Source organism: Daldinia childiae (genome assembly GCF_008694065.1).
Source record: "Daldinia childiae strain JS-1345 chromosome Unknown Scaffold3, whole genome shotgun sequence".
In the NCBI taxonomy this organism is placed as follows: Eukaryota; Fungi; Ascomycota; class Sordariomycetes; order Xylariales; family Hypoxylaceae; genus Daldinia; species Daldinia childiae.
Window position 1 is genome coordinate 183,446 of NW_022984644.1, and position 26,639 is coordinate 210,084.

The 26,639-nt window shown below is 29.4% G+C and overlaps 3 protein-coding genes across 5 annotated transcripts; 2 read left to right on the plus strand and 1 right to left on the minus strand.

Moving 5' to 3' along the window:
- Positions 1-548: 548 nt before the first annotated feature.
- Positions 549-6,736, plus strand: GL218_02815 (Histone-lysine N-methyltransferase ASH1L; the record flags this gene model as incomplete). Of its 2 annotated transcripts, XM_033579350.1 has the most annotated exons (7): positions 549-1,701; positions 1,819-2,201; positions 2,262-2,984; positions 5,101-5,167; positions 5,229-5,323; positions 5,392-5,799; positions 5,855-6,736. In XM_033579350.1, 7 exons carry the CDS (start codon positions 549-551, stop codon positions 6,734-6,736), a joined length of 3,711 nt encoding a protein of 1,236 aa, XP_033436289.1. The 2 variants fall into 2 exon arrangements, with proteins under 2 accessions (XP_033436289.1, XP_033436290.1); XM_033579351.1 differs by lacking the exons at positions 5,101-5,167; positions 5,229-5,323; positions 5,392-5,799; positions 5,855-6,736 and having other exon boundaries at positions 2,262-3,170.
- Positions 6,737-10,366: 3,630 nt separating this feature from the next.
- On the plus strand, positions 10,367-11,338 carry GL218_02816 (uncharacterized protein; the record flags this gene model as incomplete). Its single annotated transcript, XM_033579352.1, has 1 exon — positions 10,367-11,338. One exon carries the CDS (start codon positions 10,367-10,369, stop codon positions 11,336-11,338), a length of 972 nt encoding a protein of 323 aa, XP_033436294.1.
- Positions 11,339-24,298: 12,960 nt separating this feature from the next.
- On the minus strand, positions 24,299-25,762 carry GL218_02817 (the record flags this gene model as incomplete). Of its 2 annotated transcripts, none has more annotated exons than XM_033579354.1 (4): positions 24,299-24,730; positions 24,788-24,874; positions 25,017-25,185; positions 25,734-25,762. In XM_033579354.1, the coding sequence occupies 4 exons, from the start codon at positions 25,760-25,762 to the stop codon at positions 24,299-24,301; spliced, it is 717 nt and encodes a 238-aa protein (XP_033436292.1). The 2 variants fall into 2 exon arrangements, with proteins under 2 accessions (XP_033436292.1, XP_033436293.1); XM_033579353.1 differs by having other exon boundaries at positions 24,972-25,185.
- Between the last annotated feature and the right edge of the window lie 877 nt (positions 25,763-26,639).

The window sequence follows — 26,639 nt, forward strand, 5'->3', positions numbered from 1 at the left end:
CACCCTTTGGCTTCACATTCTAACATATATAGGCATCTTCAAGAATCACCTTTGGTATTTTCCTTGATCGTGCTGCAAAACGCGACCGGTCTTGCAATACATACCTACATACATACAAAGGTACTCGAGTACTTAAATAACCAAAGTGGGAAGCGACCCAGGGTCTCAGATAAGCTCAATCATTGGCCCAAGTTAATTGGTCTTTACCCTTTTACTACTCTTTACCTTTTCTATTCTCACCCCAACACTAAACTAAAACTAAACCTTGATCCAATTCATTGACCAATTCGAGTTGGGTATTACGGGGTACTACGGTACATTTACGCTTTACTCATACTTCCTTACTTCCTTCACACCCTTCACATCCATACCATCCATACCACCCATACCACCACAACACCATTACCTTTTTACAACATTACCTTACATAACTCTTCTTTCCGGTAATACTGGTCTTTTCCCAAAACAACCACATACTTGACGCGTCATTATCTCTTACAAACTATTATCTGGCTGAATTGCCAACCCCATTGTCGCGTCGCTCGACTATGGATTCACCTGCAACCATGTCTCCGACGCGCGCACTCTCTTCGGAGTCTAGCCTCGGCCCTGCCGCAGACACTTTCTCTGCTGCCGCGTCTCTAAGCTCTACGCCTCCAACTACTGTCGCCGACACAGCCAGCTTGGCTTCAGATATCTCTAAGAACGACAATGTCACAGCAATTGGCCTTGTTAACGAACCCGTTGACTCGACCGAGGTCGACGCGACGCCCGAGGTAGCCGACTCTATTGTCGCGTCTGCCGAGCCTCTGAACCTCGTTCAATCTTCCGAATCCCCTGCGCAAGTCGCTCTAGACACATCTATGAACGGACGCTCGCGTCGACAGCGCCTTAGTGCGCCAATCTACAACCTTGCTAAATTAGCTGGCACTGCTATCCACGGCAAGCGACGATCCAAAGGCGACATCGTATCTAACAGAAGGCGACGCCACACAACTGCCGGTGAGATTCAAGTTGCAAACGAAGAGGACGGCGACGACGACGATGCGATCTCTATAAAGTCGACCAAATCTAAAATTTCTACACTGAAAGATGCGATCCCCCCGAGACGCATCTCGACGCGTTCAACAGGTGTGGAAGCCGAAACCTTGGCGAGCAAGCTGTCCACTCTAGGAAAGAGGGGTAGGAAGACTTTTGAGAAGGGCCTGAGCAAGATGTCGCGTGAGCTACGACGTCTGCAGGACACAGACGAATTTGCAGGAATAGATAAGAAGCCTGTTCTATACTCCACCTGGGCTAACGGGAAGTACATTTCTCCGGAGGATTCGCAACCTCCCAGAAAGAGGACGAAGGTCGCATCCGAGACGCCAGAGGTTACTGCTCCAGAGCCCGAACCTGTTGTTGAGCTTGGCCCGGCTGTTAAGAAGAGACGGGTTAAGAAATACCTTGATCGCGGCCTATACGCTGGCCAGGAGGCCCCACTAGATATCTACAAGGGACTCACTCCGTCAGAGAAGAAGACCTTAGCGCAATTGCCGGAGCTGATGCCGAGCGGCAAGGTGAACAATACTATGCCCATGCCTATATACAATGGTATGCGCACATTGATCCAGGGCAGGGATTTTAAGCTGCCTTTTGACATCTGCAACCCTCTCCCTCCGGGACAACCTAAGCCTGACGAGTGGAAGAAGATAACGAAGAGTAAGTCTATTTATTCATTTCATTATTTTTTGCATAATAAAATTATGCTTATTTACGGATTTTTAATCCTCTTAATATATTTCATTTTTGAGTCAGTTTTAACTAACATTTCCTTAGACCGATTCGTTGGTGATGCTGCGGCTTACTGGAAGAAAACACCCCACTTCAAGGACTATCAATCCAAATGTGTATGCACCCCGGAAGACGGGTGCGGGGAGAGTTGCCAGAACAGAATCATGCTTTACGAATGTGATGAAACCAACTGCAATGTTGGCATTGGCTTGTGCCAGAACCGCGCTTTTGCGAGACTCCAGGAGCGGATCAAGGAAGGAGGAAAGTACCGCGTAGGAGTAGAGGTTATCAAGACCTCGGATCGAGGCTATGGTATTCGCGCCAATCGATGCTTTGAGCCCAATCAGATCATCATGGAGTACACTGGTGAAATCATCACAGAAGAGGAGTGTGATCGCCGCATGAACGAGAAGTACCAGGACAATCAGGTAAGACTAATGATGGATCTTAGCTATGAAAATTTCTGGTGCAGTTACTGACAAGTTCAGTGTTATTATCTGATGTCATTTGACCAGAACATGATCATCGACGCAACGACTGGTAGTATCGCTCGTTTCGTCAACCATTCATGTTCGCCAAACTGCCGAATGATCAAGTGGATTGTTTCGGGACAACCTCGCATGGCCCTCTTTGCGGGCGACCGCCCTATCATGACAGGCGAAGAGTTGACATACGACTACAACTTTGACCCTTTTTCTGCTAAGAACGTCCAAAAGTGTCTCTGTGGTAGCCCGAATTGTCGGGGAGTCTTGGGCCCGAAACCCAAGGAAGTGAAGCAGCCGAAGCCGCCCAAGGAGACGGGAGCCGGTAAAAAAGGCGCCAGTGGCGGAAAGCGCAAATTCAAAGACGCACTTGGCGAGAAAGAGGACGCGGAGAGCAGCGCAGCGAAGAAGCGCAAGATCAAGACCGCGACAGGGGTAAAGGCGCAGGGTGCTAAGCGTACCCTCTCTACTGCTGGTCTTAAAGCCGCCAAGGGTGCCGCCACAGCTATTAAGCGTAGCGTGTCGACAATCTCTGTCAACACGAAAGCAGTTCTAGGCCCGAAAGGTTCGAGCCAGAAGACATCGGCAGTCCGAAAGTCCAAGACTGTAGTTAGAACCTACAGCAAGGCCAAGGTGCAGACGAAGCTACCGGCAGCTTTCCGAACCGCCCTTCGAAAGCCCGCGTCGCATAACTCGAGTCTTACAATTGTCGCAGCGGGTTCCGAGGATGTACCGGAAGAAGATGAAGACGAGGATGAGGATGACGCGGACTTGTCAATGGCTGCTGGCAAGAAGACAATTCCCATGGAGGAAGATGAAGATGATGAAGATGAGAACGATGTTGAGTCGACGTCTCCTAGAAAAGCCGTCGATATACCCCGATCTGTGAGCAGAATCCGACTTGTTCACTCTTGAGATATTATCACTTGAGATACGATTAGTGACCCCTTTTATCATACGGTCACCGAAGCGGAAGTATGGTCCTTGTCCATATAATGTAGGGCTTCAAACCAGCCTGATTTGTTTCTTGGAACGGACTAGTTATGCACCGATATCACCTGAAGCTTCATCGCTTTAGCATCTCCCTTACTGACTCATTGGCGATACGATCCCTGAGTTATACCTCTTTTGCACATTTATTCGACTAGTGGAAGGTTTCCGAGGTTTCGGACAGATACGGCGGAATACGAGGATTTTGTCATTGTGTATATTACATCACACTCTTGCGTTGGCATTTCTAGGGCGTACGGCGTCGATGAGCTGAGCTTTGCGTTTGTTTTTCCACCCCTTCATAGACGGTAGGCTGCTGAAAGGGCGCGCTCAGAGGGACCATATGCCGTCAGGGGTGTTGGCTGGCTGGCTATCTTGCTTTGTATGTATGTACTAGAGAACCAGAGATTTCCAATCTGAGGCCGTTTTCAACAAATACTTTCTCACCTGATTCTAAACTTTGCCTTGATGATTTGCATGGTTTGCTTTGTGATTCGTTTCGAGTTAGTTGTTTTAGTTCATGTTGTTTGCTATAGAATAGGTTCGAAAAGTACAACACGGTTAATACCAAGTTTCTATTCCAAGCAGTCAACTCGCACTCATGAAGGTATAATCCAATTGTTAGAATAAGTTTCTTTAAATTAACTTTAATGAAAAGCAATACATATTGTTTATTAAATTGTAGTTTTGTAATAGTATAGATGATACATGGTTGGATAAATGATTTATGAATAAGAGAATGATATGCTAGATATTGTCAAAAAAGGGGCGACTATAAGAGACAAGCGCCCCTATGCTTTGTCAGCATATAGAAACGGGATGTTTGCTACAGCTTTGACTTATCCACACGTTGGGAGATATTATATTATATAATAGTTCAAATATCTTTTCTAACTATAAAAGTGATTAATCATCTGACGATTGAATACGTAGGACAATGCGTGTATAATGAAGAAATTCTGATGTGCCACGCGTTCGATGAAAGAAGCCAAGACGATGAGGGCATTCGTGACTCGAATTCTCAGGTACACGTAGAGCAGAGTATCCAATCTCGCCAATATGTTTTCTCTTCCGTACACCTGCATATCGTCACATGTATAGTCGTTGCGTATAGTTTTGAGGCTGTGCATAATTAAGAATGCTGCATGATGATCCTGCTTTAACTATTTCGGCCCGCATAGGTAAACTATGATTGGTTGAGATATACTAGCTTGGAGAAATGTGGCAACTGGGGCTGTTGGGGCTGCTGGGGTCTGAAGAGCTTCTAGGCAGTCGCGCGGCATCACAGTTGAAGTACATACTGCATTAGGCAGTGGAGCGCTGCTACTTTATCTCAATTGGCCGACAATACTTCCCTCTCATCTCATAGAGAATTGGAGATTGCCTTAACTCCTAACACAACCTTTTTTTTTTCTAACAACCAACTTTTTACCAAGTCTTTCCTTTCTATCGAGCTCTTCGCCAATTAAGCCTGTCTTTTTGAGTGCGCCAACCCCAAAACGCAACAAATCAGACCTTAGTTTCATCCGCCTTATCCATTCTGCTAGCCGATAATAATCATCATCTTCGTCACCCTGCAGCCTCCAGACCATTCAAACTCTACCCACCCTCTACCCATCAGTCCCTGGGTTCAGAGTTGCATTATACATCCAAACGACAACCACCATCACACTCTCACCGCTGTCAGCCTTAGGGGGCCGCTTAGCTTCCTTGCCTAACTTAGTGCCTCATCCGTCACCACATACTTAAAACTCTGGGTTGAGACTTGCACTATAACCGCGATCGCTAGCCTCGACTTTTCCTGATTCACATTTGAACTACTGGCATATGCGCCGTTAAGGGGATACAATTGCAGGTCTCAATGAAGTCGCTCAAGATGAGCAAGGTGCTTGGCACCATAAGAAAGAAGAAGTCTGCCGATAGTACGATAAAAGCCTTATCTTAAGTTGTCGCTTGCGCAAACTCGCAGGTTTGATGATTTAGTTATACTTTTCGCTAACATATACTTTCTTCAAGCTCCGAACACTCCTGAAGTTCCCCAAGGCGAAAGCCCCGAGGTTACGGCCAACCGTTGTGTGGTGCGTCCACACCTATCAAATTCAATTCTAGCCTGAAGTTGAACCGAACAATCCTGACTTTCGATTAGAAATCCTTTTGCGAATCTGACTCCAATAACTCTGGAGACGAAGTCCTTTTTCTGCCTCCCATCGTCGATGCTGCCGAGTCATCTCCAGCCGCAGCCGCAGAATGCGCGCGCCTAATTCGAAAATACCTGAAAAGGGACTATTGGACGAAACCTTCCTACCAGTACAATGCCATCATGCTCATTCGCATCCTTGCCGATAACCCTGGTCAAACATTTACTAGAAATTTGGACTCAAAATTTACCGATACTTCGAAGGAGCTGCTGAGATCCGTACGCGATCCGAGTGTGCGACAGATGATGATGGAGACATTAGACGTTTTTGAAAATACTAAGGCGTATGATGAAGGCTTGACCCTTCTCATTAATATGTGGAAGAAAGAGAAAGACAGAGCGCAGCAAGTATATGGAGTATGTTACAACGGGGTTTTCTATACTTGGATCATACTAATGTTTTGCTAATTAGGGACGGCCTGCTCCGGTGACGCGTTCGATGACTGCACCTCCAGCCAACCCCCATTCCCAGAACTATTTCGCTCGAGCCCATTCGAATCGCAATCTCCCTAACCCTGTTGAGCTAGCCAGTAGGCTAGAAGAAGCGCGGACATCTGCGAATTTGCTACAACAAGTAGTTACCAACACCCCGCCAATCGAAGTACTCAGTAACGACCTAATCAAGGAGTTTGCCGATCGCTGCACTAGCGCAAGTAGAAGTATACAGATGTACATGACTGCTGAGAACCCAGCCCCTGATAATGACACTATGGAGAGCCTCATCGATACAAACGAGCAGCTTCAGGCATCGCTAAGCTTACATCAAAGAGCTATGTTAAACGCTAGGAAACTCGTCGCTGTTATGGAACCACTGCCCCAATCTCAGACTGAGCCTCCGTCTCGGAATTCCGTGAGCCCAATAGAGTCAGAACGGAATGGGGGTAGCTTAGAGCCCCCTACTATGCCAGCTCGGAAACCGAATGGCAAAGGTAAGGAAAGGGAACACGAACCTGCTATAGCAGGGCCGTCAAGAACACATACACCCGCTACCGAAGACGAAGATCCGTTCAGGGATCCCGAGCCTTCAGGGTCGAGATCCCGTGCGGCCGGCGGCTCGGGATCTGGTGGTGGGGCATCAAACTATATCGAGGAGCCCCGGTTAGCGTTTGAACCCTTCCACCCCGGTTTCGAGACGACGCCGAGTTACTTGGGTAGGCAAGAGAGCGCTCTCGGTAAGGAGACGATGCACGGAGCTGCGGGAGACTCCTCGTCTGACGATCGGCGCTCGCGTGACGACATTAGTGATTACGAGGCTCCACCCCCGAAACAAAAGGAGCCGATCTACCGGTATTGATCGATGTATTGATGATGGCCGTGTTTGCATATACTCCGCTTGTCTGGATTAAGGGTGTCTATCTACCTGTTAGAATTAAAATTGCGCAGAGGTGGAAAAGGCCGGCGGCCATAAGTAGCCGTGAAGATCACTCATGGTGCTGTCCTGTTCGGTCGTTGTTGTGTTGATGTTGGGCCTTTTTTTTTACATGCCGTCCTTTTTTATTTTTGTCGTTGCTGCTGCTTTTTTCGTCTTAAACGAGATTCCCCAAATGTTAAGACTTCAGTTCGATCGTTCGCATACACTTTGATGTCGCCTGATGCTTGTGTTTGTGTTGAGTATGTGGTGTGCTGGCGGTGAAGTTTTATGGTCATATGAGCAAGGAGGATAATCAGCCTTGATCATCTTGGCTAAAAGTATCTCTTCCGCTCCCAGTGTAGGGAAGGGGGTTAGAGGGGGAGGAGAGAAAAGAAAGCTTAAACCTTTGAGGGATAGTAAAAGATTGCTAGAACAGTAGCGGATTCGCTAGCTAGGTGTAGAGTTAGTATATTATTACTTTGTCTACTAAGATTACCTACAGTATAGACATCGTTTTCGAGATCTGGTCCTCGTTTTCAGTGTCACGCTATCTACCGATATGACGGGCTTTCGCTATGATATAATAGCCGATTTTTCAAGTTAACGCTAGCCTTGTAGAGGTGTTGCTGCTAGGTATGCTCCGTCGTTTCAGGTAAGTGTTCTAGAAGGAAAGAAGGTTTCTTACTATCTTGTACTAAGATCTTGTACTAAGGTTTGGTCATTTGGTCTCTACAAGTACTTGGGGCTTCGTCCGATTATTCCACTGTATTAAGTAGTCGTAATGGCTTGACACGAGCATGTGGGGGATTATAATGGCTTATATTTAGTTTGGGAATTGGCATAGAATAGAACCTAGAGGCTAGGTACCTAGGCTTATATATTTTATGATAGCTCATTGTTCTTTCCAGTTGAGCATCAGTGCATGGCTAATAATAATGCATTGCTTATCTTATTTACAGGGATTTTGTTTGTAAGTTCTGTCGACCAGTGTGTTAATGCAAACATTAGACAAACCACCCAACATATGTAACTATATGTTATTGCTAGGTTTGCTAGTACATGCATTAGTTAATTCTTGGCTATTCTGCTGAATTAAAATTATTCTTCCCGTTCATCCAATTCGTAAAAACCAGGCAGTAAGTATTATAATCGCAATGTCCAAATAATTTCTGTATACCTATGTTTGCATTATACCTATTAACATGTAACGCGATGTGGAGACCCGCAAAAAGCCGGCGGAGCCTCAGATGCAAAGTTGCGATTGGACGATGCGGGCAGACCCGGGCGAACCCTCCTTGCGGGTCTTTAAGTTGGCCGGTCCGGACGCATTGTTGCATTTTCCCAATTTTTCCCAGGAACGCTATGGTACCCTGTTCCCGCTTTACCGCTTTGACTCTTCCGATCTGGCCATTGGTAGATCCCCGATCTTGCGCATTCCTTCATACACACCCTCGACGCTAAACTACTGTTTGTATTTATTTATTTTTATTTGTCTGTGTGTAGTGGTGTAGTGTACCTAATGTATGTATGTATGCTAGATGGTACATCCTAGGACCCTTGAGATGCGAGATCCTTTTTTTTTTTTAATTATTTCCTAATGGGGTAAATGACACGTGGGAGCGGATGTATCCTATCTTTCCGATGCTTTAATTATTTTAAGCTTTACTAGTAGTAATGGGACAGCAAGTGAAGGGATTATAAGATAGTAAAAAAGGTATTATCAAGATGAATATCTAATTATATCAGTTACCTGTATGAAAGGTAGCAAAGAAATTATATTATTCTATTCATGTCCCGTCTATCTTCCACGTGTAAAAGCGGCGGGGTTCGGTTTAGTTCCGAGCCCGTGGCTTGCGCGTGGCGGCCATAAAGTAACCGGCAGCTTCCATCACCGCGTGTTTTGAGAAGCGGGCATTAGCGCCATGTGGGGTCACCTCTTTTTGGCGAACCTTGCGAATTTGATGTGTAAGTAAGGTACGTACTTTTTACATTCTAACACTCTTATTAGTTTTCTCACATTTCTTCCTCTTGGCGCATTACCAATGCAAAGGCCATTGTGCTGATGTCTAGTAATGCATAAGAATCCTCTTATATGCTAGCTCGAACCGAGATGCTCAATGGCGCGAGTTCGGACCGTTAAGAACATCCTATTGGCTAGATCGTCTCATCTACCCTCGGGAATTCCTACCTTCTTAGGTAGCTTTCTACTTCAAACAGCGAACTTAAGCTACCGAGTCTTGCGAGAATGACGATGTCCTCGCGAGGTTTGATATTTAATTTCATCTCACTCAGCTTCCACCATAGCTCCATAAATAGGTCTCGATATGACACCGGGACTTAGTCTCAGGGGTGAGCAAAAGGTCTAATATAGATACCCACGTATCTTGGCCTATCACTCAATATGTCTATTGTGTCGGTTAACTTACGTTAGTTACTGTTCATGATATACAATTTATATACTATTTCTGGACAGTATGCAAGTCCACATAGTTTATATTCGCTATTTTGCCCGCGAGAGGTTTAGTGGCTTTCTCTCCATCTGTCAAAGCCTAGCTCGAGGTCGAAATCGCTTATACCGCTCTTCTCATTAGCTCTTCCATCTGATGAATCGTCTTCGTCTCATGAGCACTCAAGGCGCCGCATTACTACTAGCGTTTCTTTTTTTTTGTCAGCTGTCATATTGATTTTATCTACCGGATTTAGCCTCGCTTTATTAGTCGACTTATCTCCCACCTAGCAGAAACTCACGTCGTCACTAATAAGACAATTAAGCTGCTGTGCTCGTTACATCTATCACCTGGGACTTCTCAATACCGATCATGACCCAAGTGAAGACCATACGGAAGACTTGTCCCGTCTACTCATTTACTACTTGTTATAAAAGAAAAAAGAACAGTCATAAACGCCTCATGGAAAAAGGAGCTACAGTGGATATTCCTACGCAAACAACATTTCTTGACAGCCTCAGTGCGGAATTATTAAATATTATATTTAAACAGGTACTAGGTTACCCATCAATTTACTACCTCCGTTCATCCAAAGACTTAGTAGTTAACATTATATCTTCGTAGCTGAGAGCCATTCACTCCCGAACGCTAGCTGATGCCCGCCGGTTATCTAGACGATTGGAAACAATAATTACGCCTATACATTATGAAACTATACAACTTAGCGAGCGTATAATAGACCCCCTCGCCGAGACATACTTCCCTGGTTACTTTAGGAACATTCATTTATTTACTAGACACGTAGAAGCAAGGAGCAATCTTGACGCGAGAAACACTAGGCGGGTGTTGGACAAAGTACAAAGACTCTTATCTTTGAGGTATTCAATCTTTTGAGCTTTGCGAAACTAAAATGGCTGACACTGAAAGATGGCGTTACGTTGAAAATCAATCTCTTACAGGCTGGAGTCTTCCTTTCTCGACACCGTCCGATATATTAAGCCCATACCACATCGAGGTTAACAGGACCAAGATATATATTGAAGACCTGCCTCTAAAGGACTCTTATAGTGATTTATACAGCACTTATACCCAACATATCCCTGCGAGTAATCTTATTTCTCTAAAGATGCAGAGTCCTACTCTCACGAGAACCATCGACTCGTTAAAACGATTCCTTGTCCAGGCTCAATGCACACAAAATCTCAATTATAATGGCCGTGGTCAAGGTACAAGCTTCAAATTCAATGGAAATGAACGTTTACCCCCTTTTAAAGGGATATCACTTCGGTCGTACGACTGGAACCACAGCGTTGATGAGGTCCGAAGGCATTGGAATTTCTCGCGGATAGAGCATTTAACTCTTATCGACGTGCCTCTATTCGAATTCTTTACTTCGGTGCCTATTCCAGAACTCAACAACCTCCGGACACTCCACTGCGAAGACTTTACCACGCATGCCTTATCTCGACGTGAAGATATAACAAGGATTCTACACGTACTGATAGGCCGTATTGAGGCTCTTCAGAAGATTAAGATAGTTTGCAATACGGAATCATTTCCAATAGATTCGCTACTTTGTCATGCTGATTCGCTCGAGGCTCTGAGCTTCCGGGACTACACCGGCTTTGGCGACGAGACGCGACGGTATCCCACGATGCGAACAAAAGATCTTACTCAACTATCTCACGCGCTAGTCAATCTTAGCTATCTGGAGCTGGGTATGGATGTAACCATGTGCAACTCTGACCAGTTCCTCGAGGCGCTCTGCAATTTCCCTCGACTCCACACCCTCAACTTAAACACGCAGACGGTGTGGCGTGCTCATCATATGGTACGCAATAACGAAGATCTAGACCACACCGCCGCTTTAGCGATGCTACAACTTCTGATTAGCGATAAGCGAGGGAGCCCATGGCGGCACATCACGATCAACGTCGGTGGGTGGAAGCCGGTTATGGTGCGCCGGCTAGGCGCAGCGTGGCGCGATAAGAATAACCAGGGGATATATGCCGAGAGGTGTTTCCGCATGGATAGGGATGAGGAGATGGGCGAATATATATTTAGGGAGGAGGAAGGTAAGGATAATACTTCTATCTAGAGAATGTGATGGGTGGAAGAGCGTGAAGTTTCGATATTTAGAATGAGTAGATACCCGAAGCGAGTAGATGGAGAGAAGACTGCCTGTCTTGGTACTAGAGCGCTAATTATTAAAGTAATACTGTTCTGAGTTGAAATGTCCTCTTGTCTTTTTCGGTATGCAGTTTTACTTTCCTATGCTGAAGCCTCAACTATGTGCGTGTTCGGATATTAACCAGGGGTTTCCGAAGCTTTAAGTTCATAAATACGGTGTCCCCTACTTAGGTACCATAGCGGGGCTATATGGGTTCGTGGAACGATTACAACCCCCTTATAATAATTCCATGTATAGTAAACGTTTAAATTAAACCTAATTATTTTATATAATCCGACCGTTTTACATAATCAAAACATTTTACATGATTAAGCCGTTTTATATAACCAAAGTATTCTATATAATTAAACTGTTTTATATAACCAAAATATTTTATTATATAAAACCATTTTATTAATAATAATTATTTTATTGGTAAAAATTATTTAAATGGTAAAAATTATTTTATTAATAGTAATTATTTTATTAATATAAATCATTTTATTAATATAAATTATTTTTTTTATATAAATTATTTTATTAGTAAAAATCATTTTATTATTAAAAATTATTTCATTAATAAAAATTATTTTATTGGTAAGAATTATTTTATTAATAATAATTATTATTATTAATATTAAAAATTTTTTTTATATTTTATATAATATTAGTATAATTTACTTATAATTTTAAAATTATTAATATATTATAATAATGTTAAAATTAATATTTATTTATTATCCTAATAAAATATAATATATAAATTAAATTGTATATAATTTTATATAAATATTTATTAAAAATAATTTGTTATTAATATTTATTTAAATAATTATTAAAAAAAATGGGTAATTTATAAGTAATTTAAAAAAATAAGGTTTTTATTTATAGTTTTAAAAGGTTTAAATATTTTTGGATAGGTTTTATTTTATGAAAATATTATTAAATATTTAAATAATAATAAGTATAGGTTTAATATATATATATTTTTTATTTATATAATAATAAATAAAAATATTTTCCTATTATAAATATTATAATGACCATTATATATCTTAGGTTATAATATTAAAATTTTAAATATTAAAAAAATAATATTATTAGTTAATTATTTAATATTAGTTTAAAATAAAATAAAAAAAATAAAAATAAGTTTTATATATTTAGGTTATAATTATTAAATATTTTAATTTATATAAATAAAATTAACGGGTTTAATATTAATTATATATAATTTAAATAATTTAATTATTATAAATCTAATAATAATTAATATTTTTTTAACTTTTTTTAATATATTTAAGTTTAATAATTTATTTTAAATATTTATATATTATAATAATATTATTAAAGTAAATATATAAAGTATTTTATATATTTTAAATATAAATATTTAATTAATATAATTAAAATAGTTAAAGTTATAATATTGGATATAATTATTAATATTAAAAATATATTATATTTTAATAATTTTATAATTAAAAGTTAATATAAATAATAGGTTATTAATTAATTTTTATAAAATAAATAAATATAAATAAATTAAATATAAATATATTTTTTATTAAATATAAATTTATAAATTTATATAATTTTAAAATTAAAATTAAATGTTTAAAGGTAGTATTTTTTATATTTATAGTTTTAATAATATATCTTTTAAAATTTGGTTAAAAATAAATATAATAGTTAAAAATTCTTTATAAAAAATAAATTATTATTTTATATAAAATAGATTAATTGTTTAATTTTTGATATAAAAATATAGTTAATTATTTTAATATTAATATAGATATTATTTTTAAACATAATAATATTTTTCTTTATATTTTCTTTATTAATATTTATTTTATCCGTTAATTTATTATAATTAAAATAAAAAAATATTTATTTAAATAATATAAGATATTTTAAATAAAGTTTATATATTTATAATATTAATTTAAGGTTTTTAATTTTATATATGTTTTAAAAAATAAAATATAAAATTATTTATATATTATATTTTTTAAAGAAAATTTTTTTAATATTATATTTATTTATTTTTTATATGTAATATTTAAAGAATTTATTTATATTAAATTAATTATAAATATTAAATATTAAAATTTTTATTAAAAAAAAATATATTAAATAATTAAAAATTTAATATAAAAATATATAAAATTTTAATTTTATTAAAAAAAAATATTTATTAATATAAATTTTTTTTAATAAAAGTATTATAATTAATTATTTAGTTATATTTTTTTATAAAATTTATAAAATAAAATGTAATATAAATATTTAATTTTAAAATATTATTAAAATATTATAATAAATAATTTATATTTTTTAATATTATTTTATTTATAATTGTATTTTTATTATTAAATTCTTGAATAAATATTATTAATTTTATTTATAAATTTAAAAACTTAGAAATATATATATAAAATTTATTAAAAGATTTTTTAATTATTTTAATAATTTGTATTATTTAAATATAATTAATATTAATAGTTTTAAATTTTATAAAAATATAATTATTTTTAATAAATATAATATATATTTGTATAATAATATTAATTAAATTATTATTTTTAAATATTTTTTAGAAAAAATTAGGTTTTATATAATCTTTTTTAAGTTAATTGTAAAAAAAAAAAAGAATAATAATTGATTAAATAATATAAGATAATATATTGTAATTAATTAGGTAATATTTTAATAATTATAACTGTTATTTATTAAGTAAAAATGGTTATATTTATAGTTTTAATATATATTTATTTATTATTATAATAATTAAAATTCTATTGTAAATAAAGTTATATATTAAATTAGTTAATTTAATATATTTTAAATAAATAGTATTAAATAATTATAAAAATATAAAGTTAAATATTAGTAAAATAATTTAAAATAATAGTTTAAGATTAATTATATTTTATTATAAACTATATATAATTTTAATAATTTTATTTTTATATTTAATAATTATAGTTTTTTATATATGTTTAAATTAGTGGTAAAAATAATTGTTTATAATTATATTATAATTTAATATTATATTTAATTATTAAAAATGTTTTATTAATATAATAAAATAATAGTAATAAAATTTAATTTTATAAAAGTTTTTAATTTTATTATTTTTAATTTATTATAATATATTTTTAATATAATATAAAGTAAAGGTATATATTATAATAAATTAGTTTTTTATATTTAATATAATTACTTTTTCTAATTTTTTAAATTTTTTAAAAATCTTTATTACGTTTTTAAAGTTTAATTTATAAAATTTAAAAATTAATGGATATATATTATTAGGTTTAAAATATTTTATGGTAAATAACTTAATTGAGGTAATATAATTTTTTATTAATAATTGATATAAATTTGAAAATATATTAAAATTATTAATAAAATTTATATAAAAAATAAATATAATTAATTTTATATTAAATTATTTTTAATCTTATTTATTTTTAAATAATATTTGTTTATAAATAAAAAGTTTTAATTTATCCTATATAAAATAAGTATAATAAAGTAAAATTATTTTTTTTATATTATATATATTAAAATTTTTATTTATTTATTATTTAAAAAAAATTATACGTTAAGTAAATTAATATATTTTATTATTATAAACGGTTTATAAAAATATAGAAATATTATATTTTAGTAAGGAAATATTTTATTTTATTTATTTTTTTACGTTGGTTTATAATTTAAAAAGGTTTGAATTTTTAAATGTTTTATTTTATTTATAATTGTAATATATATTTGTTAATTTATATATATTATATTTTAGTATATAAATTTTTTTTAAAATTATTATAAATTTTTTAAGTTTTTATAATAGGTTTAAAGAAATATTGTTTAATTTTTTATTTTAAATACCAAAACAAATATATTTTTAAATTTGTAATATTTTAATAATAATATTTTTTATAATATAAAATTTCTTATATAAATTAAAATTAAAATTATATATTTGGTTTATATAAAAATTTATAACCTTTAAATTATTATTTTAAATATTATAATAGTAATATAAAAGGTTAATATAATAATAATATATTTAATTATTTAAAAAAATTATAATATTTAAATATAAAAAATAAAAATATTAATTATTAAATATATATATTAATTTAGATTAATAATGTTTATGATATAGTTTAATAAGATTATTAATAAATTTGATTAAATTATAATATATATTATTATTAATATTTAAATTTAAAAAAGTTTTAAATAAAGAAATTAAATTAAATAATATTAATTTAGTTATAATTAATAAAAATTTTTTAATAAATTAGGTTTTTTGTTTTTTATGGTTTTATTTTTTATAATAATTTTTAAATTATAATTTCTAATATATTTAAGCTTTATAAAACCGTGTTTTAGTTAGTATTTTCTTAATTTTTAATAAAATATTAATTATTTATATAAATAGAAAAAGTAAATGTTTATAAAACCAATTTATTAAAATTAATAATTATATAAAAATTTTTTAAATTTTATCAATTTTATTATTATTATTATTATAAAATAAAATAATAATTTTATATAAAAATATCTATTTTTTATGGTTTATATTAATAAAATTTATAAAAATTATTAATTTTATTTTAAAATTTAATATTTTAATTTTTTAAATTTAATAATTATTAATTAGAAATAAAATATTAATAATATTGTTATATATAAATATTAAAAATTAAGTTAAATTTAATATTATTAATATATTTTTAAATAATTAATTATTTTAATTTGTTAATAAAATTGAATTTTTTTTACTATTATTATTATTTTTTTTATTAAATATTTTTAATTTTAAAAATAGATTATATTTAATAATATTATTATATTTTATAATAGTTTTTATATTAATTAAATTTAAGTTAAATTAAACCGTATAATTTATATTATTATTAATATTATTATAATATATTATATTTAAATTAATAATTTTTATTTAAAAATTATTAATATTAATATTAAAAATATATAATAACGTATATATAATATTTACGTATTGTTATTATTATTTAAATTAATATATTTAATTTTTGTAATATTTATTTTTTATTTATTTTTAATATTATTTATTAAAATATTTTTAAAATTTTCTAATATAATATTATTATTATTAATTTATTTATTGGTTATAATTATTTTTAAGTTGGTTTTTTTGGTATAAATAAGTATATTATTATTAATATTTTATTGGTTAATTGTATTTAATTGCGTATTTTATGCCATTTTTTTAAATAAATGCGTTTAAAAAATGAAATATAGCCTTTTTTTTAATTGGGACATTTTTATGTATAAATTGGTATAATTATTTTTTAAATATTATAATTAATGGTATTTAAAGATGGTTTTTTTATAGTAATAATATATTAATTTTTTAAAAAGTGTAAAATGTATATATAAAAAAAATAATATTAAAAGGTTAAAAATAATAATAATAAAATTTATATATTTTTATTATAATTAATTTTTTTTTAATATATTAATATAATATTTTTAAGTATTTATTTGATTATTATATTTATTTATTAATATTATTAATATTTTAAATAATATTTTTTTAAAAGTTATAAATTTTATTTTTTTATATTAATTGTTAAAATAATAAAAATATATATTATATATATTTAAATATTAAATATTAAATATTAAAATTGTTAAAATTAATTTTATTTTTTATATATAAAATTTTTTTAATTTAAATATATTTTATTTATTATATTTTATATAAGGTATATATTAAAAAATATATTTTTTTTAATATATATCAATATTATTATAAAATAAAATATAATTAAAATTAAATTAATTTAATAAGAATATAGTTAATTATAAACCTTTAAATATAACATTTTTCTTTTTTTGTTAAAGTATATAATAAAAGGCGTATTTTTTTGCTACTTATGTTTAAATAATATATTACGCCGCGATTTTATAATTGTTGTATATTAACCATTTTAGATGTATTTAATCTTAATATATTTACCGAGGCTTTTATTATTAATTTATTTAATGTAATAGGTTTAAAAGATAAAAACTTGTTTTTTTCACTTACCCCAAGTATTAACCGCAATAAAAAAAATAAGAATTATTTATTGATTAAAGAAATATATTTGGAAATATTTTTTAAACTTTTTCGAAAAATCATTATAAAGTTAATAAATAAATAGAAGAATTTTAAGTATATATTTAAAGATAAAAAAAGTAGTAATATTATTTTTAATAAGGCTGAAAAATTAAAAATTAAAATATAATGTAATTATAAATTATAAAAGTATTTTATTATATATTAATTTTTTATTTATATAAGTTTAATTATTATAAAATTATATTTAAATATTAATATATTTTCTTATATTTTTAAAGAGATTTATTAACTTTTACTTTTATATTTTTAAAATTAAAAATATAAAATAATATTTAAACGGTTTTATATAAATATAATAATTTTTTTATTTATAAAAATTTATTAATATAATTAAATTATATATAAATATTATTATTTAAAAATTTCTTAATAAAATTATTAATAATTAAATAATTTTTTATATTATATATTAAATTATATCTTTTTTTATAAAGCAATTTAATTTAAATATATTTTATTACGTATAAAATTCCAAAATATTTAATATTTTAAATATAAAAATTATATTTTTTTAAAAGAAAAAATTGCCATTTTATTTTTTAAAATATACCTTTATTTATATTATAATAAATATAATTATTTTTGTATTATAAAAAAAAGAAAAATAATAAATTAAACCGTAAATAAATTATTTAAGGTATATTTAATTAAATTTTTAATAAAAATTTTTGCAAAGTTATATAAAAGATATTTAACGGTTTAATCGAATTAAATATATTTAAGAAAATGGAATTAGATTGTTTTAATTGGAAGGAGTTTTATATAATAAATATAAGGGCTGAAGTTTTACTTAAGCGCAAGTAAATGGCGAAGAAAAACGGTAGTAAATAATTAAAGAAATTTAAAGCCTTACCACCTTTGGAGCCAAAAATGGCAATAATAATATTTAAAATCTTAACTTAAAATATAGTTAAATTATTTAATAATATGTTATATATATTAAATAAAACGCAATATTATAATAATTACCTTTAGTATATAATTTTAATAAACATTTATTTCGAAAAAATTAACAATTTTAATCAGTTTAAATATAATAATAATACATTATAAAACTTTAATAATAATATAATAAATAAATTACGTAATAATATTATCTCATATTTACCTAATATTTATTTAAATAATACCTATAATATTCTTTTAATTAAAATAAATAAAAAAGATATTTTAAACGAAATTATTAATATTAATAATAATTAAAATTAAAGAAAAAAATTTAATAATATTAATGTTAATATAAATGGTGTTAGAAAAGATAAAAAAAGTAATATTAATAATATTATAAATATTTACACTTTAATATAACTTAATTTTTAAAAAGAAACTTATACTTTTATATAAATTTAACATATTACAAAAACCCGAAATAATATAAATATTTAAAACCCCACACGTGCCAAATTTAACCAAGTAATTAAATCATTAATAAGTATTATAATTAAAATATTAATACTATAGTTATTTACCGTTATAAAATAAAAGGGAAAAACTAAAAAAATAAATATATTATATACTTATAATAAAAAATCATTTAAAATATTAGTTTAATAATTAAATAACTAAGTTAATAAAAAAAAAATAATTATTTTAATAATATTAATTTTATAAATATTAATATTAAATATAATAAAAAGTAAAAAAATAATATAAATTGGTAAATATTAAATGGGAATATAAATCTTATAATATATTATATATAATAAATAAATTTATATTATATAAAATATTATTAAGGTAAAGTTTTATATTATAAAAAATTATAATATTATTATAAATTATATATTATATTATAATAATAAGGTTTATTTAATATTATAAAAAAAAATCTTTTTAATTATTTTATATTATATAATTTATAAAATAAAATATAAAAATATTAAAATAAAATATTTATTAATTTTTAATAAATAAAAATAATTTATTTTATATAATTTAAAATATTAATTTTTAACTAATTATTAAATTATTATAAAAAAATAAATATTTTTAAAAACCTTTTATTATTTATATAAAAAATTATATATAATATTATTTTATATAGAAATATATATAATAATCATATATTTTAATTTTTATATTAAAATTATAAAAATATAAAAAAAAATAATAGTTTTATTTTATATATTTATAAAATTTAAGTTAATAAATTAAATATTAATATTTATAAAAATTATATTCTTTATATATTCCTTAAAAAATAAATATAAATGGTATATTTTTTTATTAACTTTTATCTTTTTTTATTATAACGTTAATTAAATAATTAATAATTATTATTTTTTATATATATTAAATATATATACCGTTATATAATTTATATTATTTAATTTTATTAATAAATTTTAATATTATATAATATTTTATTTATATTAAATAAACTTAATATATTTAATATTTTTATCTTTTATATTTTTAATATATATTTAATATATTTAATTAATAAATAATTAATTAAAATTATATTATATATTTTATATATATTATTATTAAAATAAATTATATTTATTTTTTTTTATATTTATTTTTATTATTAATTAATTAAATTATTTATTATTTTAATAAATATTAAATTAAAATAAATTTATATTATATATTATATTATATTTATTTTATTTTTAATATTTATTTTATTTATTTTATTTTATTTATTTTTTTTATATTTTTTATTTTAATTAAAGTTTAAATTAATTACTTTAATATTTTATTACATTATATTTAAAATTTTAATATGGTTTAAATTTTAAAATAAGGTTTAAAAACGTTATTTATTATTAGAATATAAGGTTAATATTATTAAATGTTTAATTAAAAGAAATTAATAAAAGGCGGTAAAATAGTTTAATAAAATAATTTATAATATACGGAAAATATTTATAATTTTTCTTAATAAAATATTAAATATAATTGCGGTAAAGGTTTTATATATTAGTTATAAATATATTTATTTATAATTTAATTTTATATTTTATATAGAAGAAATTGGATATTTTTTAATAAATTTATATTATTGATTAAAATAATAATAAAATATGTTATTAATTACCTTTTTAATTGTATTTAATTACAATTTAATAATAATAATATATATGTTTTATTTTTTAATTGTAATTTATAATTTTTATTTTTATTTTATTAATGTATTTTTATAAAATTAAATGATAATAATAATAATTTATTATATTTTTTACTTTAATTATTATATATTTTTTAAATCTGATATTTTAATAACTATTGTAAAATTAATTATCTTTTAATATTTAGGTTATTATTTTTTAATAATATAATTTATAAATATTTTATTTTTATTTTTTAATAAGATATTAATTATATAATTATAAAGTAATATTTCTTATAATTATATTTTTAAATATCTTAAAGTATAAATTTAAAAAATTAATATAATTAATTTATTATAATTTATAATATAATTGGAAAGATTAATAAAAAAAATATTAATTAAATATAAAATTTTAACCGCTTTTATAAATTATTTTAAAAATTAATAATAAATTATTATTTTAAATTTTTAAAATTAAAAATATATTAAATTATAATTTAATTATAAAATTAAATAATTAAAAATTATTTATTATATATAATTTAAAATTAATTATTTATTTTATTATTTTTTTAAATAATAAAAAATATTATATTATTATAATTTAAAATTTAAAAAATTAATTTTAATTTTTTATTAATTTATAAATTTTTAAATATAAAATTTAATTTATTATAATTAATTTATAATTATAGTAATAATTTATTAAAAATGGTTTAATTATAAAAATTTTTAATATTAAATTTATATAAAACCGTAAAAAAATTATTAATATTATAAAATAAAATAATTTTTAAATTTATAATTTAATAATTATTAAATTTATTTAAATATTTATAAAAAAAAAGTTAAATAATTAAGTTATATTATTTAAAAAATAAAATCTAAAATTAATAATAATATATTAATAACATATATAATTTTATTATAAATTAAATTATATAATAAATATTTATATATAATACTTTTTTATTTTTGAAATAACTTTTAATAAATATTGCCGAAAATATTAGCATATTAAAACTTTACCATTATTAAAAAATTTAATAAAATAATTAAATTAAAATTTAATTATTTTATTATTATTTAATACATAAAATAGCTTAATACTTATTTTTTTACCGGCATTTTCTTTACAATTAATATATAATTTTATTAAAAAAATAAAATATATAAATTTTATAGGTTATTTTAACCCGAATATATTAACATACTAATATATTAACCTTATAAATTAACCTCCGCTATTATAAAATTTTATAAAAATATTATAATATAAATTAATTAATTTTATTAATTTATTACCATTATTTAAAAATTTATTAAATAATTTATATAATTAACCAATTAATTTATTAAATTTATTATTTTTGCCATAATATTAAAATAATATTAAATTTAAAAAAATAAAAAAAAATAAAATAAGTAGTAAATAATAACTTAATAAAAAAATAATTATATATATAAATAAAAGTAGGTAAAAATAATAATATATTTATATATTTTATATAAATTAATTTAATATATTTTAATATTTTAATATTTCCTGTTATTTTTTTAATATTATATTATATTAAGGTATTTATTAAAAAAATAATAAATATAAAATTAAATCTAATAATATAAATAATATAATTTAATATTAAATTAAAAATTAATTTAAAATTAAAAAATTAATATAAACTTTAAAAAATTAATATAATAAATAAATTATTTAATTTAATATATATTTATATATTATTATTTTATAATATATATAAAATTATACGTTAATTTTATTAAAATATTTCTATAATTATTAAAAAAAAGGTTTAATTTTATAAAATAACGTTATAATTTTTAAAATAACGTTATAATTTATAAAATAATATTATAATTTATAAAATTTTAATAAAAATAATTTAAAAACAAATAACGTATTTTATATTTATAAAATAATTTTAAATAAAATTTTTAAATAAATTTATATATATTATTTAAAGTCTTATTATTCTTAAATTTTAGGCCTAAAATAGATAAAACATTCCACCCCTACCAACCGTTCCAACATTTTAGAATAATTTTACAAATTTACATTTTGCTACTATAATAAATAGAGATAAATTTGTATAATACGAAAACTATCCTTAAGTTTTGTCTCTCTCCTACGAAATCTAGCTCTATATCACTACCTACTTCTACAACTCGACTTCTCATCCTCTAGGCCATGGGTATTCCTCGTTTTATAGCAGGACTGGAATGTGTTATTTTATGTATCAACTGAAGCTGTAGGTAACCAAGGTGGCTTTAATGGCTTATATTGGCCACGTGTATATTAAATACCTAACCTACAGGTGTTCGAAGGACGATGGAAGCAGCCAAGTAGTTCAATATAAGATTCCTGCAACTAGGCATCTGTAGCACCCCAATGTTGGCCCGTAAAGACTATATCTGCTCGGTCTCATAACATGTCAAATAGAGAGAGAGAGGGTAAATATATAAAATTAAACCTTAAGTGCAATCAATACACGTCTAATGCACTTGTTTCTCCATCAGCTGCATTGGTAGTAGAGAATTTCCAGTAAATTACCGTTACCAGCTCTTTCACATATTAAGCCACCACGGTCCTCCAAGTTAAAACTCGAGATAATGATTCTATAATATCATCTCCACGAAAATTTAGTTTTCCAGTCCCATGGCGCGTCTAAGCCATATATATCAATCTAACAACTGGTTAGTTGAACTACAGAAGAGGGGTCTCTCCATAGGCCCTTGGTCTACCATATCATCATATATCAAACCACCAAGATATCAATATCATCCCGTACGTATATGTTCAGACACTCAGTACTAGGATTTTCTATATCTCATCTAGAGTAAAGGATATTTTTGGTATGCATAGCCACGGACTCCTATGGCTTATGTCAAAGTTCTTTGCGGAACAACAAAGGTGTTTCCTTGCCTTCCAGGTCCCCTTGATGATACCGAGCTAACCGGAAAAGAAAATGAAATGAATTCCGACGGTGATTTTATAACTGTAGACCAAATTAGCTCAAGAGTCGAGGATGAAATGTATACCGAATTCAACCGGATGTCCCAGACGATACTATAGGCTCAATTTTTCTGTCACCGCTGGTCTCTAAGTACTATATTTACTATAACTACATTATCCTAAGTCTCATTAGTTCCTTCAAGACGAAGTTAGTGTGCTAGTATTAAGCGCATAGTGCGCTTAGATACCCTTAAATAATATCGACCGGTTGAGAAAAAGGCACAAAATGGTTCGTAGGACATGGTGACTCAACATAACCAATAGCTTTATAGATCAAGTATTGTAATTGTAACATTTCAATATCCTCATGGGATCACCCGGGGTTGATTTTGAATGAGTGCGTGACGAAGATATATGGTGAAGTATTTGAAGCGGTTTGCTACCACATCTCTAACGTTATAACTACACCAGATACACCGGAAAGCCTGCAATAATAAGTCTTAAGATAACTATCTGACCCCATATATATCTTTGATTTAATTAATACAGAGTGGTACTAATTATAGCGCTATATTTAGGTACCGTTTCACGGTCGAATAATTGAGAACGCAACGTCCCAATATCCCTATAAAAAAACAAACAGCCAATTCTTTAATGCTTGTTAAGGTATTGTAATTATGCAGCTTTCTCTCCTCTAGCTAGGAAGATCTGTCTTTTCATAGGCTCCTTACCCTCTTGTGCGTAATGGCCGGGCATGAAGCTGGAGCCGAGTACTTCGAGAGAAAACCCTTTTCCGGCCCCGGCATGCTCGAACATTTTTCGGACCCTTTCCTCGGAGAGGCCGTGATGTAAGACTGCATGCGCATTAAGTCCGTGGTGAGGTCCGTGCGGTAAGAAGTCCCAGACCAGTAAGACGCCACCGGGACGTAGACGTTCGACAAGGCGGTCGGTAGCCAGCTCCGGGTCCGCGAAATGGTGGAGCCCACCTCCGACAGTCGCCAGATCGAATCCGAAGAAACGCGAGTCTGCGAAAAGTTCCGAAGGCTGCGGCCCATCTATCACTGCAAGATCTCCCACTATAGCATGCATCTCATCGCGGGTTAAGCCCTATGAAGGTTTTAGATATGTCTCGCCAACTACATAAGCTGAGTACCTTATACATACTTGGTTCTCAGCACGTGAGTTATACGCTGCAACCATATTTTCTGATATGTCGATACCAACGCTTTGCGTCGTATAAGGGGCTAATGCCTAACGGAAGATGTCAGAAAGATCCGTTACAATACTCGAAGTGATGCGATAGAGCTGAGACGAGAGGTAACCCAAGAGGAAAATGTAGGAAACCCACTCTCGACATTGTGCCTGTCCCGCAAGCATAGTCAAGCAACCGTACCTCTCTACGAGGTTGGGTAGGCTTTGGTTCTGTCTCTTCATCGCTATCATCGTCGTCGTCTTCGTCGCTAGCCCAGTCGACGCCAATCCAGTCCAATCGAGCTTGGATCTCTTTCGTTAGGCGCTCATTAAGCTTACCATGTTTCGAGTCGTACGTTGACGCCTCTTCGCTGCAGGGGTATAATTATTAGCTGATATTCATTCTCTGTCATCTGGCCTATTGCCCGTGCCGTGCCGTGCCGTGCCACATATATCGATCCACAGGGTTCGATTGTGCGTCAATGCTTCTCAGATGGATCACACTACTAGTTGCTAGACCACAGACATGACCATCTCTCAGCCCAGTATAAGAACCATACATGAGCCAATGCTAGCCAATGCTAGCCAAGGAAAAGAAATAGCGATATTGAATTCTAGGCAAAACTTGCCCATAAGTTCCCTGTGCCCTTGGCGAGAAGCAAAGAAACAGATGAGGCGGCAGAATAATAAGGTACACAGGTAGTGGACATGTTATGCCGTTCCCCTGTCCTTCCTCCTTTACGTTGTAGCCAACTGCGCTACAACATCTGCTTGATGATGGATCTCTTATACAGGGATGAACAATAGTTCCCGAATGAAGGATGATACTATCTCGATATACAAGGAATATATGCTGGAACGGGAAGGAATGATGTGTTGTCGACGAATTAGATTCAAGAAGAAGGGTGATCCAGCTTACTTAAAGTGTAACCTATTAGTCTCGGCCATGTTGTCGTTATGCGCTGATCGTTCTATCTCTTTTCCTAGTCTGCTTTTCGTTTCCTTTTTTCTTTTCTTAGCAAGTAGGTTTGATGTCTTGTTTATTTTGACGTTTATTTGCTATTTTGTGTCTTAGTTTTATTTCGTTAAAATATACGTTATCGGCAACATATCGTACACTTCTCGTAAACTTGTCGTCGACATTCCGGCGACTTTTTGCTCGATAGCCTTCTCCGTTGGGAAGTTAATTGTAAATCCTTGCAGTCACACCGGGGTGTGTAGTGAATAACGGGATACCATGTATAGCAACTATGGATAGCTAGCATACGTATGACACTTCCGTAGCATAACCTGTCACTCTTTGTTTACTTTAGCATCTAATGGGACTCAATCATACCCATTCACCGCCTCGGTATTGTATGCGTTAATTTGCTTGGGGCGTGGTACGGTACGCACCGAAACGGGCAAATCGGGACAAACGGTAAGCGGGAAGGATACCACGGCACGCCACGACGGGCTCGATCATTGCAACCATAAAAATCAATTAAAATGGAGCCGATGGGCTATGGAATCGTGGAGTTGGTCTCCTTGGCGGTTATATAATCCCCATGCCTTGCATGGTTCAAATGGATCTCTCTCTGCTAAACCCCTGGCAGGTGCGCTTCGGACAGTGCCTCCCGCAGGTGCAGCTGGGTTCTTTGGGGTTTCACGGTAGGATGCGTGGTGCTACCCTATCCAATTCCAACGGTGTGTTTTATGCGATGACTCATGATTTCCAGGCGGGTTGGAGGCTAAGAAAGTCTAGGGATGGTTAGGTTCTACTGTGGCTATGCAAGTGGACCTGCAAGCTTCGCAGCGAACCGTAGTCACAAGAGGAAGTGCATAT